The sequence below is a fragment of the Plectrocnemia conspersa genome, unplaced genomic scaffold (genome assembly GCF_051122295.1).
Source record: "Plectrocnemia conspersa isolate PC_06_02 unplaced genomic scaffold, ASM5112229v1 ptg000010l, whole genome shotgun sequence".
Taxonomy (NCBI): Eukaryota; Metazoa; Arthropoda; class Insecta; order Trichoptera; family Polycentropodidae; genus Plectrocnemia; species Plectrocnemia conspersa.
In genome coordinates this window covers 2,559,407-2,581,364 of record NW_028277174.1, presented here as the reverse complement: position 1 = coordinate 2,581,364, position 21,958 = coordinate 2,559,407, and the positions used below count along the sequence as shown (strand labels likewise).

The following is a 21,958-nucleotide window of genomic DNA, read 5'->3' as shown; positions in this document are numbered from 1 at the left end:
TAGAATGTAATACCAAATAAATATACATTTCATAACCACATGTTTATGAGTTTCCACAATAGATGTGAAAAAAAGTTGTGATAATAAAAACGTGCTTATTTATTTAAGTACAAATAAATCTATATACAAACATGTTTTTAAGTCAAGTAGTATATTATGTTATTATAAAAACTATGTAAAAATAGTATCTAAAAAGACAGAAACTTGATGATGGTTGTTGTTATATTATTAGATTAAATATAAATATTTTACCTAAGGAACTAAAGACTATCATAAAATATATTCTATTATTATTCTCAATTCTCTCAATAAAAGTATTTTTTTTATATAAATACATTTTTTATTTTTTTGTACAAATTATAGGAATAATTTTGTACAAAATAAATATCAAGAAACTAACCTTAAATTATATTTTTATTTATACAAAGCACTGTGTTTTAGCAGCTTTACTAAAATAAATATTCATATTTCTATGAAAATGATTATTGTTATTAAAAACAGCACAATTAAGAAAAAATGTAAAAGACTTGAAAAATAATTGACTCAAGAAATAGGCTGACAATCAGTAATGATATTAAAAATTCCATTGTTGCCGGACTAATGTGAACCAAGATAAAAACACCTCAATTATTCCATTATTGTTCAAATCACCAATGATTTCGCAAGAATTATCTCCTCATATTTTCCTAATGACCCCGATCGTATAATTGTATGAAAAACACCTTTTCATATCATGCGTAGTTTCCACTTAAACTTCATTTGAAGTTTCGAATTGTAATACACTAGAGTTCGACCCTGAACGCATGTCCAGCAAAGCTAACGGTACATTATCACTGACAAAATTTTCAAAGGCAAAAAAAAGCAGCCTCTTCTACTTTACAACGCAGTGTCACAGTACAAACAAAATAAAATCAGACAGAAAGTATAAATAATTACTGATATTTGCCACAAAGATAATAAAAATATATTATTAAAAGTAGGTTTTTTATCATGGTCTTGTTTTAAGGATACCGTCAATTTTACTATTGATGATTTATATTTAAACCTATTTTATAATTTTAATTTATACTTTACGTAGTACATGTTTTAAACCTATGACTAGTTTTTCTGTGATAAAAATCAATAAACGTTTAATAAATGCATATTTATAGGTTATATAATTAAGTATCACTTGTAACAATTAATAGTTTTTTGTTTAACATATATTTAAAATTTAAAAAAATAGAAAATATAGTATTTTTTATTTTAAAATCACATTAAAAAAAATCTGTTTTTTAACCATTTTACTTTGACGAAACACTTTTTTTTAATTGTATATTTATATTTTTTATGCTTACATTTAAAGTGGAAAATTTATATTTTTTATTTAACAACCACAACAAATGAAAAATATATATTTATAATTAATTACTATTAAAAATATAATATTTGTTGATAATTTAAAAAATATGATGGGTTTGAAATTATACTTATGGATTTGTGGCGGAGTACACAGAGCGAAAAAAATCTTAGTATTGAAACTCGCATAATTACTGTGACCAAAAGTGACTATTTAATAATAGTGCGATTACACAAAGGCTCTCCTTACGACTCTCGTTACGACCTAAACTAAAGGGTTTCTTCATAAATAACACTCAAGGATATTTGTTTGTATAAAACGGTCACGGGAAACAATATATCACCGGAAGAAATATTCCGTTACACAATTTTTTGACCTCAGAGATATCAATCAAGCCAATGTCATTTTCTAAGAGAGTATACTTATTTCGTTTTTTATAAGAAGAAAGAGCAGCGACTGGGTGGATGATCGCTGAATGATTATGATTGATGCTTTGCAGCTTTGAATACATAAGGGCAGTCACAAGCAGACTCCAGAATACACTCGAAGAAACCAGTAGGGGTCCACCGCTCGCGGACAACATACTGTCATGGACGTAATGAGAGGGACTACACCATACGAGCATCGTAGCACAGGGATTTTCCGCTATACTGTCGCTGCCACGCTACCGACAACATCCCTATGCCAGCTTCTCTACCATTGTTCGGAGAAAGCATGTCGCCATTTATCGCAACATATAATATGTAAATATAATTTAATAAAACTCTAACTAGATTCCACCCTGAGCCTCACTGGGCATGAAGTTATCACCCCTAGGGTTCTCAAAATTTAAAATACATATATTTATTTATAAAAGTCGATTTTTTTTATTGTCTAGTTGAATTTATTAAAGTAAATTATTTTAATAATATGGCTGTTGTGAAAAATAGCCAAACTTTTGCGCCATAAAATAATAATTATAAAAATCTATATTAGTATAAAAAAATATTTTACATAAATATTTTTATATGAAACAATTAAAAAATCATAATTATAATTAATAGTCTAAAACAAAGCTTTGACAAAAAATAAGATTTTTTAAATTATATATAATGCCTATGTATAACTTTACATTATTTCTGCGAAAAAAATGCATAATTGCTACTTGTACTATCAATTAGTATGAAAGAGACAATATCAGCAAAAGGTTAATCGATCATTATTTTATATTATATATTTTTAATAAAAATAGGATGATGATCGCCGCATAATGGCGCCTCGAAGTCCGCGACATTTCAATAATTTACCAGAAGCAAACCGAAGCACAGCGAAACACATACAAAAGACCAGTCCACGACGTTTGACCAAATAAAGACGGAATGTCCAGGGACTTGACTTGTTTGGAAACCACCGCACGGCACACGTTCTGGTGTTTTATACACAAGAAACAGAGGAGTTTCCGATGGGATCTCGGCTTTTTTAATTGCCAGCCAATCTTATGGGAACCTTTTTCAATAACGTATCGCTTCTAGATTAAACACGCTTGCAATCTTACCTACATAAGGCTCACTATCTAAACAAAAGGATTTCATGTTGTATGAGTGATTAATTTATTATCATCGGTTCGATTGGAGTTCACCGAATTTGATTACATGCTTTGACTACAAATTAATTTCGGAAATCTATGAGTAAAAGCTTTCTAGGAAGTATCCTACGTATATAAAGTTATAAAAAAATATAAGGGGTTGCAATAGTAGGATTATTTTTTTAATCTTACTTTACTTCGCAGATTTGCGTATTTATCACAACGGTAAACCATTGCCATACAGAGTAAAAAAATCTTTCAGATTTTTTTTCTTCGCTCTAATCAGGATTTTCATCGTCTATTAGATTTATTATGCACTTTAAGACATGATGTGCAGATCAGGACAATGAAAAATAAGTAAAAATATTGTTACGATCGCATGTAGACGAAAAAGACATCGATGAGTCATCAGAGCGTATGAGAAAATATACAGAGAGTATTCAGCATCCATGGCACGGACTGGGAGAAAAAAGCCCCTTATTATTCTCGTATGCCAACTTGACACGGGGAGGCAAAAACTTGAAGAGGGTTCATTGGAGCAACGACTCTCGGATTCGTACGTTTTAATTCCGAAATCGCCTCGGATATGGTGTGTTTCCATGTACAAAATGAAATGAATAGCGAAAAAAATGTAGACGAGCTGTCGTGCTTGAAATGTGTCTCGGAATAGGAAATTTCGCTCGTTATAAATAATTTATTTTTAATACGAAACGTTTTTGATAAGGTAGTAAATTGGATTAAGCGTGGAAATAGGAGAGTTTTTCATCTCCTCTCCGATAAACCTGTCGCGGAATAGATCGATTCGTTGTGTGAAAAGAAGCTTTTTCTATTTTCGTAATAACTGTAAAAACATAGATTAAATATTTAAGATGCCACTACAGATTTTAGCTACTATAACATGTTCGTTACTTTATCGTTTTTGCAGAAATAAATATCGACATAAGTCTCGTGTAAATTAATCATCTATTTTTTTTAAAAAAGTTAGTAAAAATAAAATGTTGCAATAAATTTAACTAACGAATTAAACGCTTTTCTTATAGATGCTTTTTTAAATTATTTTCTTAATATCTTAAATTATTATAATAAATAAAAATATTGTATTAAAGCACATAAAATATGGACAGCAATGCATTTCCTATGAATTAAACTGAGTTTTTTGATTCGAATGTCATAAAATTAAATTTTGCCACCCAACGCGCGCAGAATTTTAATAGCACAATGTTTCAAAAACCGTTTTATATATATTATATTTAAGAATTTTGTTCATAAATTTATTAAATAATCATCAGAACGATTTTTTTCTATAATTCTATGAACGAGTTGATATTCGGTTTTCAATTATTTGAATATCTAAGTCATATTTGTATAAATAATATAAAAAATACAGCTTAAATTATGAATACACATGTATATACAAATAGTTATACGTTGTTAAAAAATATTTGTAGGGGGCTTATTTATAATTGAATTTATTTAGGTTTATTATAGTCAAAACTTCTTTATGCAATAAAGAAGTGTGAGTGGACGGTACGCGGGGCCCGCACCGGCATGCGAGCCCGCCAGAGTTGTCAACTGAAGAATGTCAATAACGCTAGTTATCATGGTGCCGCCAAGTTTCGGCTACAATAAACCTAAATATATACATATATAAACAGGCTACCTACAAGACTATTAATTTAAATTAAATTGTCAAATTCAATTTTAATTAAAGCTACTACCGAAAATACTACAACTCGATTTGCTTAAAAATATCACAATAATAAATTAATAATACCCGACTTAAAATTAAACATTCGTATTGATTTAAATAAGATTAAAAAAACAGTACCATTGATAAAATCAACTGAGAAATATGAATAATTTATGAAATTTCGGCAATTACAAAGCGTTTTTTTCTCACTATTGACTTTGTCGGCTATTAGTCGAATTTTTTATTACAAAAACAGCACAATTAAGCTGTAGATATTGCAGCACCACATTAAAAAAATACCATCTGCGTTTTTGTAATATACAAATACAAATACTACACAAGAGTAAGTTGGTATTTAGTGTATTTATAAATATAAAATTTAAGAACATAAATTTAGACAAATATTCGAATAACGAATAGTTAAAGAACATGACAATATATTCGGTATTTAAATATTCCGATTGGACAGATTGCTCTTCAGTTGTAACGAATGAACTTTTTTCTGCTATTTTAACAATGCCTCAATTCCTGAATATCGTCAATTAAAATATCCTTACAAGCAAAACGGACAGAGGTTACGCTTACGCAGCATCCACATAACAACAACAGTCATTTCAGACAGGCAAACTTCTCCTCAGGAATCTGTTAACGATCCCCAGGCGAAGACTTATTGCCTGAGATGAGATCGACTCAGTCAGCATCAGCATCAGTCGTCGGCCTGCGACAATCCAAATTTGGTAACGTTGCATTCGATATTAGGCGCTGGTCTGGCTGCAGCTCCTTTTTTGCTGGTAAAGTGCGACACGGACCGGCTCTTCGAGAACAATACGAGGGTGTTCGATAAGTATTGAGAATTCGAGAATAAAAACACGATAATCAAATCAAACTAAAAATATAATATAATAATCAAAATAAAAATATAATTTGTAAGAATATTTTTAAAAGGTTTATAACCACTGCACTTTTAAATGATGGTTTATGCCTAATATGGAAGGTTTTAATAGGGGTCTGGAAATGACGAAAAATTGTTAACAAATTTTTAACACATATTTTTGCTTAAGTAATAAAAGAAGACACTCGGATAATAAACTTTTTCGAAGGTGTTTGTAAAAATGCATACTTTCTTAGAAGATCGAAAGTATACGAATGACTTTTATCGTGATTTTATGTTACTCTAACCGGCCGGCGGTTTTATCTTTGCTTTGGTGATCTAAGAATCCGCTTCGATAAGAAAAACACACGCATTGGAATCGGTAGAATGAAAAACGATTTAGGTATATTTTTCTTTTTCGATAATCCAAACGGTTTTTTTTTTATTTTGTTTTTGTAAAGTAGCAACAGCTGCTATTCACAATTGTCTCACGATTATTATTGATAGCCGAATGAGCCTTAAATTTTTAGTTAAAACAATTGGAAAATATCAATTCTGAGCTAAGCTCGAAATTTTAACGGGTGAAGATAAATTATCTAATTGAAGAAACCAGACATTGATGTTATTAATTAAATATTTAATAATTAAAAAAAGCTCTGAGTACTACCATTTAGCTATCAACTTGGAATAGCTGAATCAACATCAAGTAGAACTACGTCAAATCCACAGAAACGACTCTAAAAAGCCAAGAGTTAAACCCATACTTCAAGACGACTCAGTGTTGCACAAATATTATTGTCACGTTTAATACAATACTTTTATTTAATTACGGATTAAATCAAAGAAACATGCGTTTTTCAATTAAAATAAATTTTTAAACATCTTATACTTATGTATATTTTGTGAAAATATATATTACGAGACAGTTTTATGATTAACTAATATCTACATATATAGTGCTAATATCCATTCAATTTCAGTCTCAACAACCCCTCTAAATTTCCACCGTCCGTTTACGTCGCGTGCAGGATAATTCAAAATTCTCACTACTTATCGAACAACCCTCCCGAGACAAGAGAACCAACATAATCGTGGGAATCCAAGCGGACCTTATTAAACAGAACCGTGTCTTATGAGACTTCCTCGGCGATTCTCTTACGAAAATATCTCGCCAGAAGCATTAATCAGCCACATTCGAGGGGAGATCAAAGCATGGAGAGGAAATGGGCTATTTTGATTTCCTGGATTTCAGCAGTATTAATCCAGGAAATCAAAATAGAGCTATCGACGAAAATGGGACACTTTTGAGTTATCAAAGGAACACCAAAGATTACTTTCCTTTCAGTAACTCAAGTATTACATGTGCCAAGTCGCTGCAAATAATACTATATAAAGTTTACTTCGAACATCTCTTTATATTGGATCGATCTCTTATTCTCACATTATTTAGAGGATCTTTGACGATTTATTATTCATAATTCGTATCATATGTTCTAATTAATAATGCATAAAATATTCCGATCTGTTTATTGGAAATGGTTTGAATAATATAGAATATTTATGAAAATGTTACGTATCGCTGAATCGGCTTAATTAAAAGCGAACAACTAAACATACGGTGTACACAAAATACATCATATTAAAAACGTGTTTTACAAATAATATCAATTCAAGTCGGACAATGACATGATAATATACTAAACATGTGTAGAGATTATCTAAATATAATACAATGCCTAATTATTGATAGTGACAATCGTCCGATTAACTTTATTATCGAACAATTAACCAACTTTATATATTGTTTTAAATTTATTCTTAGTTTATTGTATAATCATATGAAATGTGATTAATTTTATCGCTTTCGATTTCCTACAAATTATTATTGGGTTTTCGCATGTTATCTTATCTCTATTTTTTGTAAGCTTATGCATCAGCTTATTGTGAATCATCCTGTACATCAAAATTCAGCGAACGCTTCGCAAAATGTTGGCTTGACGTCGATGCAATTTCATACCGAAATTAGAAAATGGATCCGCTTTATTAAATGCACTTCCAAAATTGGACCATAAATCATGACCAGCGTGAAATCTATTTAATGATGTTGTTACGCTTTCAAATATAAATTACTTTAATTAAAAATAAGGAGAGTGGCTTAAGCCAAAGCTTATAAACTTTTAGCTAACCAAGATTAACCAAGATATGAATAATTTGATGATATCAATAACAAGCAGTTTTGATTACGTGTTATTGTTATCTTGAATTTTTTTTTTAATTTATCATTATTTTTTTATTAGATAATACTTATCACAAAACAGCAATTAAAGTAATGTATCATCCTTTTTTTAATGATTAAGTGAGTTTAATTTAATAATTTTAGGAAAAATCATATAGCAGTTTTATGTATATGTTTGATCATCAGAATAAAAAATAATAACTGCATATTTTATTTGTATCAAATATAATTTTTAAACATATATTATTATTTCATTTTATAGATAATGTATGACATTTTAATGAATATTCTTAAAATATTTTTAACGAATACTCAATCAATAAAACACTATATAAGAATCGTTTAAATGTAACTACAAATATAAAAGGCTAAGAGAAATTTCATGTCAAGCTCTTACATTTGATGCATAATTTAATTTCAATGGGTTTATAAATGCACCGCAAAAGATAGATACATTAAATAAAATCTTATATAAAAAACCTTCTACTCATTGATGCTTTCTAAAAATGTAAATATTTACAATACAATCATAAAAGATGTATAAAGGAATAAAAACGAATAATAAATTCATAGTATTATGATAGTTTTTATAATACGTTGACTAATAAATATTAAAACAAAATTTAAATTTTTAGAATTTTTTTTACAAAAATATATTTTTTGTAACACAACAGGTGATAGCCCAATGCGTCACAATGAGGTAAACACAATCAATACCGCTGTTAATTAATAACATTTATTTTAATATTAAAATACTATTATTATAGCTAGCTTAATTTTATTTAAATTATTCGTTAGATTAGAAAAAAATTAGGAAAACCTAATCTGTGATGATCAAACGAAATTAAATTTATATACTAATTAAGTAATATTATTGTTGATCATATATCTATTTATTTGTTGAGTGTCACTATTTATATTATTTCAGAGATAATATCAGTATTAAAATATACTTTTTAGAAGTACTAGCATTGATAATATCTGTTAAACTGTCTAAATTGATAATATCTGTTATGCTTTTGTGTATATTTATCCTTTTGCAATATCGATTAAATAAAATAGTTTATTAGTTAGAAAATATATAAAAATAAGCAGATTTTACCGCAAATTAAGAAGGAAGTTATGTTTTGTAGATAGTGTTGCAAAATAAATAATAAACGTAATATTTTACAACTAGTGAGAAAGACGTAGAACTGTTATTTTATTATCAAAGGAAATATAACTATGTCACTAATTGGCAAATACAGAAGCCTTCCTTGAAGTTAAGGTTCGCAAGGAAATTTTTTCGCGTCTTTCGGATAACTGTCAAAGACGTTGCGAAATTTGTTTTGCCTTGTTAGTGTTATGATTAATATATAGGTTTTAGAATATAGGTTTTTCACAGGTTAAAATATGACCATTATACGTATTGCGTCGTTGTAATTTTTTTGCCGTTTCAAAAATCAGATTGAACTCTTGAAGATTTAGTGTGACTGATTGACTGGACCAGATCGGTCGTTCATTTAATGATTTGTCATAGCTATTTCATATTTTAATTTGAAAGCGTGGTGGTAGTTTTATAGTCGATTTAAGATAAAAGTATAAATTTATTAAATTTAAGTGATAAAGTGTAGGAAGCTGTTTGGCTTATATATAATACTATCAAGGAAAAAATATATTTCAGTTACCGATCTTTAGCCATATCCTATTAAACTGTATTGCCTTTTATTGTGTTAGATTTGAAACAGTAATTATACGAAAAAATGTAATAATTGCTTTTATTGAAGTAAGCTTCAACGGTTTTATTGCAAATTTCTATGCTTTGGCACTACAAATACCGTTAATGAATGTTGCCGCAAAAATGCATAACTGCCCTATTTTTATTGTGGCAAAAAATATCTGATTTTTAGTTAAACGAGAAGCTTACTTTGGATGCTCATTTTTGATGTGTTTTCTAGACCCCCAACTACACGCTCCCAAATAGCACGTGCTCAATTTACCGTGTTATTGAGGGATCTAATGTATATTAGTTCAATAATCATTTTAACAGACCTTGCATAACTAATTGCAACACAACGATTATGGCAACATTAACATAAAGTTATGGGTGTTGAATGAACATATGTTGTTCAAATTATAAGGTAAACACATAATACGTTATCGGAACTAGTTATGATTGTCACGTTGCAATTATTTTGTACATGATTCGTTTGAAAAGTTTAATAGTTATGCATATGATATGTTACCTTTTGTATTTTATCGGTCTACATATAAGGAACGAAAGATAATACAAAACCAGAGATGGCGAAACTAATTAACACTGAACCGGGATTTATTATGAAAATAACATTTTCTAAAGCAGTGGCTTACAAACTATGAACCCAATTTTCTTGTGGTTCAAAAAAAATATGAGACTTTTATTGAACAAAAATAAAGTATCAGTAAATCACAAAATAAAATTATATTTATTTCTGTGACGGCAGCAGGGTGAACAAGAACCAAGCAACGCGTCGCAGATCACGTACTCTTTCAGTCTCTAAATTCCAAAGGACAATCAACACGTATTGAGGACGATGAGTGACGTGTTATTGGATTACATATTTAGAACATAGAAAAATCATAAGATATTTGTATACCTCAAATTAAATTCGTATAATAAAAGCTTGTAAACTGCTTAAGGATGGGTCGATTTTAAAAGATAGAATTATGTTTTATAAATCATTATTTCTATTGCTCAATTTTATTGTTATTATAATATAAGAAACATGTTTTTTCGGATAAATGTTTTAAAAAAATTAATTTTAGTTTTTGTTGAATATTTCTTATTTATTTAAAAATAGAGAGAAGATGTATTGACCACACACGTTTAAAAGGGTCTATGTCTCAAAACTTGCGTTAAATTACTGTGAGAAAAGTGATTCTACAACAAGAAAACAAGAGGATAGGACCACACAGAAGCCCTCGTTACGACCAGAAAAATCACACGAGTTTTGTTCTTACTGTAAATATTTTCCGTCATTGAGAAAATATTTCTTTGTTGCAAAACATAATAAATCACCGGATCCACAAAATTCCCATTGCGATGCAATACGACCTTGGACAATGCCCATCAAGCGAACGTCGCTTTCTTAAGGCGTATGCATATTTCGCGGTACATGTGTTTTATTCAGAGATATTTCAAGTTAGAAACATAAACGTAAGTTTTACAAAAAAAATTGAACTAATTTGACGAATAAAAAAACGTCAATAGGTCGTGACAAAATTATAAACAAAACTTTAATCAAAATAGCTCTAGCGCACCACTATCTTAGAGATATTAGGCAGTGTAAAAAAATCCATTGTAGCAGAACTTATGCATCTGATCAACAGCAAAAATAATATGATAAAATTCATTTCATCAAGCAAGAAAAAGAAACATGAAAAAATACTTGCGGGTTTGCAATAAAACATAAATTCTAGCTTATATATTAATAAAAAAAATCATTTATAATTTAACGTTTAAAAATATATTTATAAAATAAAATTCTAAAATATAAATGACACATTAACATATGGTTTAAAATCAAATATTAGAGAAATAACTTCAGTACAAATCATCCAGGTTGATAAAGTCGGATATAGAAAATCACTTTGCTTTGGACTTTATATACACTACAATTTAGCCTGAACTCGAATCCAGTGGAGCTTACGCTAAATCGACACGGACACGAAATAATTGAACTTTGTATTCCTAACAATTTTAAGACATTTACAACGCAGAAGCACGGTAGATACATATTATTATGGTCATATAATATCTTTTGTAAGTGAATAATGTATGATCCATTATTATTTAAACAAGACAAGCACAGGTATTGATACTTAATGTTCGATTTTTTTCATATGAATTGTATGATTATATTCTAGCTTTTGTAACTTCAGAATTATGTATGATCCATTGTTATTTATACTAAAAATAAACACGAATGACATGCATAGGTATTGATACTTAATGTTCGAAAAATTACCTATTGAGGTTTGACTTCTTGTATAAATCTGTCTAATAAATTTTTTGAAAAAGCGTTTTAATATTGATTTACTTAAACAAATTTATTAAATAAGTTGCAGTGGTTATTAAGAAGAGATCAATGCCTAATATAAAGAGCATTAATTACTGGTATACTATGCAGCGTTTTAGTTTTTTTTTTAAATTTAAATTTAAATTTTCCCACACAACTCCAAATCAAACAAGATATAAATACCCGTTTATATTGTTGAAAATAAAACGGATATATGTATATTTGTTTGAGACGATGTTGTGGGAGTGGAAAAAGTTTACCCGTTTTATGGACGCTCAATTAGTGAGTGGACTGTGGAAAAAAGATAAAAAATGCTTTATTAGTAAGGAGACGTGGCCGTTAAACTGAGCTGCGTGCTCAAACAGTGATAACATCGGAACGAGCACACCGCCATTAACATTATTATAGACTTCCATATTTTATCTGATCACCCTAAAGCGTTGCTATTAATTCTTTAATCGTAAACGTCCGCAGATAGATAATAAGGATTATGGACCGATGGACCTAGGGAAGAGGCTGAGTCACGACTAACGAATAGGGCATCTCGGATTATGACCTACTGAGTTACTGTAGCTTGAAGAAAATTAAGAAATAAAAAATTGACTTTCTTCAAATTTTTTAATATCATATAAATCGATTGATATAAATGTATTTTTAATATACAATATCAAAAAATGTAATTGGAAGGAAGAGAGAAAATAATATTTTGTCAAAGTTTGACATAACTAAAAAGTAAGATCTGGTAGGATCATATTGTTAAAATAAGCTATTAATCTGTATTTATAACTTCAAAATTAATTTTTAACTTATTATTTATAAAATATATAATGTTCTGCAAATAATAATTTGAATAAGTTAATTTAGGTTAAAATTTATTTTGATCCGTTCAAACTTTGATTAAACTCATTATCCGAACGAGGCGTAAACTTTGTTTAATTAAACGAACAAACTTGTTGATCTAATCAATATTGATTAAACGGTTGAGTATTATAATTATAAAATAAACAATTAATCTCTTAGTTTGGTATAACACTGCTCTCAAATACATATATATAAAATAAAAAATATGTACTACTTAAACACAATTGCTTTAAGTGGCTCTTAAACAGAATGATTATATGTGTGATTATTTGTGATTGTTAACATATAAACACTAGATTTTATTATAAAATAATATATATTTTTCATTAAAAGTTAGTTGAATGTGTAAAAATATTTACAATATTTAGTCCAGATACGTTTATAGCGAAGTCAGATAATGTTTTATAACATGCAAAAATAAAAAGCTTATGATAAGATCATACTTAAATATGTAGATAAAAAATAGGGACATATTTTAGTTTTGATAAATGTGTGTCGAGTGTCACTCGACACAGGACCCTTCGAAATACACATTCGTTAAGTATCACTTGAAAAAAGATCTTCAAAGCTTGAAAAAATAAAAGTTAGATGTAACGATTCAAAGAGGTTTTTACAAATAAAAAACTATATTTTACTTAATAAATAATATGTTAATCATATAACATTGTATTATTTGATAAGCTCTAAACCATCGAATGGGTGTGTCTATCAGCCTTTACTCTCTGTGAGGTCCTTGCTACTGATCTAATCTAACTTAACAAGAACTGGTATATATTTACTGGTGATATGAAGCAAACAAGAACGAAAATATTGCCACAAAATTTATCTAATAATAGCTATTATTTTATCACTATTCAAAATATTTGGATAAATTAGAGTATTTATTGTCATTTTATTATTTTTAATCTTGTCACCTAGTATTAAAGTACAGGTGTGTATAAGATAATGCATGTTGATAAGCGTTAATAGCACTTTTCATGAATCGATTGTTATTGATTGGTGTTTTTACCCCCTGTTTATATGCGAAAACAAATTAAACCGTCGAATGTCACTGGTAAAGTAAGATAAAGGCAAGATAAAGTGTGCGATAAATGAATAGGAATGGAGCGAAAGTGACTTATATTTTAATTATAAACCAAATTTATATATTAGGTAATCTAAATTAAATGAAATTAAAAAATCATAATCAATTTTTTTTCTAAAGTTTTAATATAACATCAGCAAAAAATTTTGGAAGTTTTGATGCAAATATTTCGATAGCTCCTTTTTTACATCGTCTGCATTTTTATTTTTTTCTATCTATAAAGTGTTGCACAGATCAAAATAAATAAATGAGAATAAGGTGGAAAAGATAAAACTTACAAACCAAATTTCTTTGATTTTATCGAGTATCAATTTCACCACAATGATAGAGCATTGTCGTGTTGTAGAACTATTCGACACATATTTCACTATATTTCAAATATAATGTATGAAATTAAAATCAGATGTGTAATTTTAAGAATTATTTATTCAAGTATTTAATTGGTCTAAATACCCTGCACTTTCTTGGAAAGTATGTTTATTTTTTTACGTATGAAGTAAAATTAAAATTATTTTTAGACGAGCACTTTTAAAATACTTTTTATATCTCACCGTGGCTGATATTTTTGCACGCCATTTAGAAATTTGCTAATATATGATGCAATAAGTGTTTTTCAACCTTAAAGTATAAAAAAAATATATAACAAGGCTCAATGGTTCATGACACTTTTAGATGCGCAGTGCATACTGGCGATTTTCTTGATAACTTCTATAGATATCATCATAAAATCAAGCGTAATGTTCATATTGTTCGGTGTTTGTTGTGTAATAAAATAGACCCATTGGTACTATGAGTTACACAGCAGATGAAAATAAATATGAAATTATTTATGTGGCCCTTCAAAATATTTTTTCGGTAGAAGCGGCCCAGAATATACAAAAGATTAGATACCCCTGATATTAAAAGGCAAGGCACACATAACCCACAGCCGTTTTTATTATAAAAAACAAGCTTAAATAGCACATAAAACACGATTTAAAAAGAAATAAAAATTCCAATGAAAATTCATATTCTGCCTACAAATGTTTATACAATAATAAGAATTTTCAGAACAAATTACAAAAATGACTATGTCGCATTTTTTTCTATATTTTTAAAATCGTTTTTGGTTTTAAGTTCAAATTTACAATACTTCAGAATCCATATATTTATGTAGAATTTATTATGGAAATCATTTTAACATTATAATACGCATAAAGAAGAGCCGACCAACGACCGCTTCCCTCTTCGTGTCAACTCTAGCCCGACTTAAGAAACAACTGGACCCTCGGACGCATATACAAATAAAATATTTCAAATACTTGAAAAATAATTATTAATAAAGTTATGTTTTCACTGGCGTTTCGGTAAAATCATATTCAAATCTATTTTTACCGGTTTTATTACTAGTAAAAATATATTTTACTAGCAATATAATTTAACTATAAGGTGCTAGTGAATTTATATGCTACTTTAAACTGTCATTGAAAAAAAAATTCATGTTGCTACCCAAATAAACCAAACTAAACTAAAATATCTATAGTTTTTGAACTTTCACGTTTAATTTAATATAAATATTGTAATATTTTGTGAATAAGCGCTTTGTAAAATGCTTCTTTAAAGCTAATGAAACATATAATATATGAACATCTTTATCAATATAGCAACAATATTATAACAAAACTACTATTTAAAAAAAAATATTTGTTTCCTAATCATTGCAGAAATCACTGTTTTCCACTAATCTATTAGTCGATTTTGTAGTATCAATAAGTATTATGTTATGAATTATATGTAAGAATAATTTTACAAACTTTATTTAAATCAGGTAAAAATTATTAATAAAATCTTAACACACACTGAAAAGAGCTTCCCCTTTATATATTGATTAACCTAAATATTAAAAATTCATGCTTTAGCGTTTTCATGCTTATTATTATTTTTTCGTATTTTTAAGAAAATAACATTAAAATTAATTTTGCTATGGTTTTTTATTGTTATTTTAAAATAATTTGTATAAAAAATTGTACTTATAAAAATAAACAACTCAACTAACTAGTCCAATTAATTTTTCATCAAAACATATAGCTTTTGTAATTGCTCTTTCAACTTTTTCCTTGATAATGGATGGGCACGTATAAAAAAATCTATTCCATTAACTTTCGGTCGAACATATTGTTTCTATCCGAATTTTGCCCATATCATAAAATTATTAAAATTGCTTTGAAAATAATTAATTGATTAAATTGTTATCAGTATGTATCAATACAGTATTGATAGAAAATACGGATTCCTTTTAACTAAATTAATTTGATTTAATAAATTATTTACCTGCTATTTATAAATATTAAAATACTATTTTTTTGGATTGAATAAAATTAATAAATATGTTATTAAATATAAATATAAGCAATTGATATTAAGTACAAGAGTTGTCCTTAAATATAAATAAATACGTAAAACATATACTCTTTATATAAATCCAAGGTATAAGGCGGAGGGTAACTACTACACATAATTTCTGCAGAAAACTCATATGCTTAGACATTCAAGTCACCACCAGTACCCGAGGTTCAATATAATAAATAGCGAGAACCTTAAAAATTTCCATATGTACCCACAATCAGTGACTCTCAAAATATGTATTTCGACTCACGTGTCTTGAACAGATTATTTTACTTCTATAAATATATATTCACCAAAGGTCGAAACGTGTCATATATATTTTCGCACTGTGCGGCTTATTTGTTTCTATGGCTTATGTACTAGCTTCATAGACAATGTGGCTTCATTCACACTTTCGGACCGGCCTGAAGTTGTGAAATCAATATTTGCCTACTCGAGCCGAGCTAGCTATCCGCTGTGTTATCAGTTGTGCCCGCGAATCGGCGCTGATAACAATGAGAGACCACAACTCCTCGTTATAGTGATGTGATTTTTCGTGAGTGAAGATGAGCGCGAGCGTATTGAAAGTGGAGAAGACTCGGAACAGAAGCCTGAACGATGACACTCCTCCGAATCTCGTCCAGATGAGGGAGAGATCCGTTTCGGAGATCATCCTTACAGTACCGGTCAAAGACAGGAGGAACAGAAGATCAAACGATAACATTAACGTGCCTATCACTGTGATCGAAGAGGAGAGTGAGACTGATTTAGGAAGATTAGGAAGCGTCAAGAGTTTGTCTGCTTTGAGTGGTACGACTAAAGTGCAAAGAGTGCCGTCTAGGAATAGTACACATGGAAGTCATGGAAATTTATCTACGATTAGCAATAATGGATTCAACAGAATCACAGGACAGAGACACGTTCTTGAAGTGCCGAATAATAGACAGAATGGCAGCATAGAAGGCAGTGTTAATACGTAAGTAAATTATTATTATATATTTTAGATGTAAGTAAAATGTATTTTATATCAAATTTGTTAACCTATTCAATTATGTTAATAAATATATTTTTAATCTATCCAGCAATATCCAAAAGTGTAACTATACGTTTATCTTGTATCTAGCCTGAATATTCATATGCGTAAATATTTACAAAAACATCTTAAAATGTTTGAATAAACATTTCTAATGGTAAAGGTTAAGCTTGTTAGCTAACATTGTCTATTAGTATGCCTTGATGCTCATTCGATTATGCTACTTAATAAATTTTAATATAAAAATTAGCGTTTGATTTTATCATGATAAAAAAAATATTCAGTACATTTATATAGATTACGTTTTTAGTTTTAATTAAGTAGCAATAATGTGAAAACCTAATAACATTAGGTAAATTAAACCCACATATCTAAAATATGTATTAATTATAATAATAAAAATAATAATAGCAAAAATTTACTACACAAAAATCGACAATGTTAACAATTTTATTGGTAATATATATAAAATTAGTAATGATAAATTTATTACATAAAAATATATTTTAATTTATTAATTTCACGTCATACGTAGCTGTAAGTTTTAAACTCTCATCTATAAATGTATTTTTTTATAAATGAGAGTTTAAAACTTGACTTTGAATAAAATTAGCTTATGAAATGTAATTAAATATATTTTTAAATATTTAAAAGAGTATTTTATTTGTTTATTTATCATTTCTTACAGCTACGTGTGACGTTGATATTTTCAATATTTAAATTATTTTTGACTGAATTTAGTATTTTTTTTATATTTGTGGTTATTTAAAATAAAAATATACATAATTGTAAAAAAAATTGAGAAATAATATGTTTTTTTTTATTTATTTATATACGTAATTCCGCATAACTTATTATGCGGTTACAATTTAATACATTTAAATTATAAATGTATGAAAAAAATATAATAAATACATAAATTTTAAAAGAACAGCTAAGAGAAATATGAAGCATGTTAAATTAAAACAAAAATAACAATTATATAGTGATTATCAAAAATAATAATTATATACTTAATTTTGTTTGATTAAAATTGCATAAATTTGTTAAAAAAATAATTTTTAATTTCTTTGAAATTATTCCTAGTTGATCTTGGTAAATCGTTAAACGTTTTAAATGCAATATATTTTTAAAAATTTGTGCTAAGCTTGTGTTATACATAAAATATAATTGTAACTTAGCAATGAATATTACTCGTAATTTGACTACATTATTTGCCATAAAGTTTAAATAGCATTATGCTATGATTATAACATTTTTAGAATGTACAGTTTTGATTTAATCAATTTGTTTTTAAAACATTTTATATATATAAAATATTAAAATGCTAATAAATAATAAATGAATCAGATCTTTGTAGCAAATTTATTTTAGCTCACTGTTTAGCTACTCATAAATAGAGCTACCGAAAGCAAACCCGGGCTCTGGAAAAACCACGGTTCAGGGCCTCATGACAAAAATAGCATTTAATATATTTTTTAACATCGTAATATAATTTCTTGAATAAATAATAGGTACGAGCTAACTCTATCTATGCTACAAATAAATTTAAAAATTAGCCACCGTTGCGACATATTTTATGCAAAATATTTTAATAAGGCATTAAGAATTATTAAAAATATCTACTCTATAATATCTTCTCAGTGTTGCCATATACTGAACTTCCAGTCCAGGTCAAAAGCAATAAAATCGTGCCTTTTTATATTACGAGTGAGAATCAAATAAAGCGCATCTAAACCGAATTTGCCCAATAGGAGAACGCAAAAAACAATTATTCCTTCTCAGAAGTCAAAAATTCACGTCAAAAACAATAAAATCATGTTATTGACGTCTCAGTTTATATCATAATAAAAAAAGTGTTCATATAAAAATAAAAATACAGTGATAGCACCGTCTTTTTATTATGATAAAAACGCTTTTTTACAAATGACTCAATTTACTATTTGAATAAGAGCCGATGACGCAAATATGCGTCATTTCTTAAAAGTTGTTGATGCACTTTTGCGTCATTCCTTATCAAAAAAGATAATATAAATAATTAAGCATTATTATGATGTCAACAACCTTGAACACTAGACATAAACATTACTTATTTTTAATATACTGTTCTATATTCGTAAAATTTGACATTAAGTGATTTAAAAAAAAATAAAACAAAACTAAAACATGTTGAGTTTCAAGTTATGGCATTATTATTAAAAAAAACAGCTAGTCGTCCTAGTTTTAAATTCCAACGGCTTAAATCTCAGATTATTTCACATCAGATTAGTCATCAGCAAACATTAAAATTTTCCGAAAGGTATATTTTATTATGTAAAGATTAATACAAATTGCAATATGGAGCTACACTGGCAACCCCGGGACGCGGCAGTAAAATACTTTGCTTTCGGCACCACGCTGATCGGCTCATTATTATACATATTTCACTTATGTAGCAAAATATATAAAATAAAACACATGCAGCGGTTGACTGATGTCTTATTGACAAACAGGCGCGTACTATGAAATACATTTCCTTTCGCTCGCTCGCGTGTTAAGTGACGAGAGTGAGTGAAAAGAAGTGAGCGTGCGGAACGCATGTAACGCACGCCCATATGTCTCACTCACTCTCGTCACTTAACACGCTAGCGAGCGAAAGGGAAAACATCTCACCGTACGTGCCTGTTGACAAAGCGGTACTAAGATCTAAAATACTTATTTATTTAATAAATATACACCATAAAGGATTCATTTTTGTATAAATAAATACAAATATATGTTGCATTATACAAAAAAAATAGGCAAACTAACTTATAAAAAACGTATTTAAGAAGACGTTTATTAAACTAACATCAACAGTTTTTAAACTACAAGTAATACTGAAAAATCTCAAAGACTAATTAAAAGTAAAATACATATACGCATATAAATGATTTAAAGAAAGCTCAGAGAGAGAGATAAGTTTATAAGATTTACATAATTCTAATGAATTTGATATAAACAGTTTTTGTCTTTACTGTAAAGTTGCGTATTTGTAAATTAAACAATTTACACCTAGCACTTTTAATATTTTAGCACAGGTATAAAATTATATTATATTTAAATAAACACAAATACGTAAAAATAAATTGCAGGTGTTTTATTTTTGTATGAACATAGCATACATACCGAGCTCATGATTATAAAATTTTGATAAGATTTACGCCAATGTGATAACGGGCTAAAATCTATATTAAGTGCTAAATTAAACACTGCCACAGCTTCACACTAACAACGGTGAAAATATAAGTTATGTTTGAATACTTATACACACACAAGCATAATCAAATTACATAATTAAAAATATATTATAAATTCCGGTTATTTAAAATTACTAATAATATATATATAAATAAACTTTTGTTCTCCACTGTGACGTATTGGGTCTACGTCACTCAAAATTTAGCGATTTTAATGTATTTTTTTATAATGTATTTTTTTTTTCAGGGTGGTTCATGAACAGTATTGCTCCTGCATGCGATGGTCAAGACTAGAGAAGACTTTGGTCATCATGGTGTCCATTTTGGCGTTTATGGTCGTCATTTTGGTCATAACGGTTGGAGTTTTGGCCGGAGAAAAGTCGAAAGAAGAAGGCCGCGGGATATTTAAAATATTTTGATTGGTAAATTGAAAAAAATATTTGTAATCCAGCGCAGTAAAGTATTCGTCCAAGACTGATTTATATACGTGTAATTGTGCAGTATATTACAAGACTTGTCTATACTCTGTTCAGAAATCACAGTCAGTGGACAAAATTTAAATAAATAATTTAATTGTTTACTGATGATTAAAAGGTGCATATTTCAGAATACCGAATCTTTTGACAGATCAATGTCAATCAATTAAAAAGCTTGAAAGGCACAACACTTTAATAACCATTCCTATTGCAGTTTGTATGTAACTGGCGATAAATTAAACTTTTTGCCAAATAAGAAATAATATATTATGTACTAATATTAATAATGAGTTCCAAAAAAGTGAATATTTGCGATGACAGATTCTTTTAACCAACGAATATATTTTTAACTATTAAAGCTTCATATTTAAGAATAGTAGCAAATATTTTCATTATTTTTATTAATAAAGAACAACAAATAAATATATTCTAATAACTGATAATTTTCACTATATTGATTTCTATAAAATTGTTTTCAATATGAAAAATATTATTGACATGAGTGTAACTCAAGCAAAACTCTTTATTACTTATGAATATTGTAGAAAAAGTAAGTGCTTCACTGACTACTTTCTGAATCGAGTATATTTGACAAGTTTTTTATGTAGTTAATTAGAGCGTTTTGCGCAAAATTGTATGTTATCCTTATAAGTATTATTATTTTATTTATGTATAATTTAAATGCTTTATTATTTATTTTTTCAGCATTTTTATAATATAATATGAGGCACTGGTATATTATTTAAAAAAAATTTCATTCAGTAACAGTGTTGAATGTATTTGACCATAAAAATCGCTCAAATTTGCACTAATTGCATCGTTGTAAAGAAAATATACTAAAAAATTGGATAGCCTTAAAAAATACTACTTTTTTTGTATGACTGTCATAAATATTATTTAAATAACAGTTAAGTCTTAAACTCATTATGAAGTAGAAAGAAAGTTTCATCATATGGCCAATATAAATTAACCGATCATTTGAGGTAAAAGAAAAAAAATATATTTGGTGCATTTAAGAGCACTATATATTGTAATATAATATATTTGTCAAGGGCTAATTTTAAATGCGCCACTGTGACGTTTTTGCAACATGCGAGGTGTTAATGTTATGTTTATCTTTTCATTTTAACTTTATTAGCGTTCTTGTCGTATTTTTTTTGTTAAAAATAAATTAATGGTTCTAAT

General features: G+C 28.1%; 2 protein-coding genes across 4 annotated transcripts in view; one reads left to right on the top strand and one right to left on the bottom strand.

The window, feature by feature from the left end:
• The window catches only part of wb (wing blister), a 216,169-nt gene that overhangs the window by 102,566 nt on the left and 91,645 nt on the right, over window positions 1–21,958 (bottom strand). The window lies entirely within an intron of this gene.
• Window positions 16,548–20,844, top strand: LOC148230315 (uncharacterized). Its single transcript, XM_088196256.1, has 2 exons — window positions 16,548–17,022; window positions 20,545–20,844. Exons 1-2 carry the CDS (start codon window positions 16,613–16,615, stop codon window positions 20,714–20,716), a joined length of 582 nt encoding a protein of 193 aa, XP_088052382.1. The 5' UTR covers window positions 16,548–16,612; the 3' UTR covers window positions 20,717–20,844.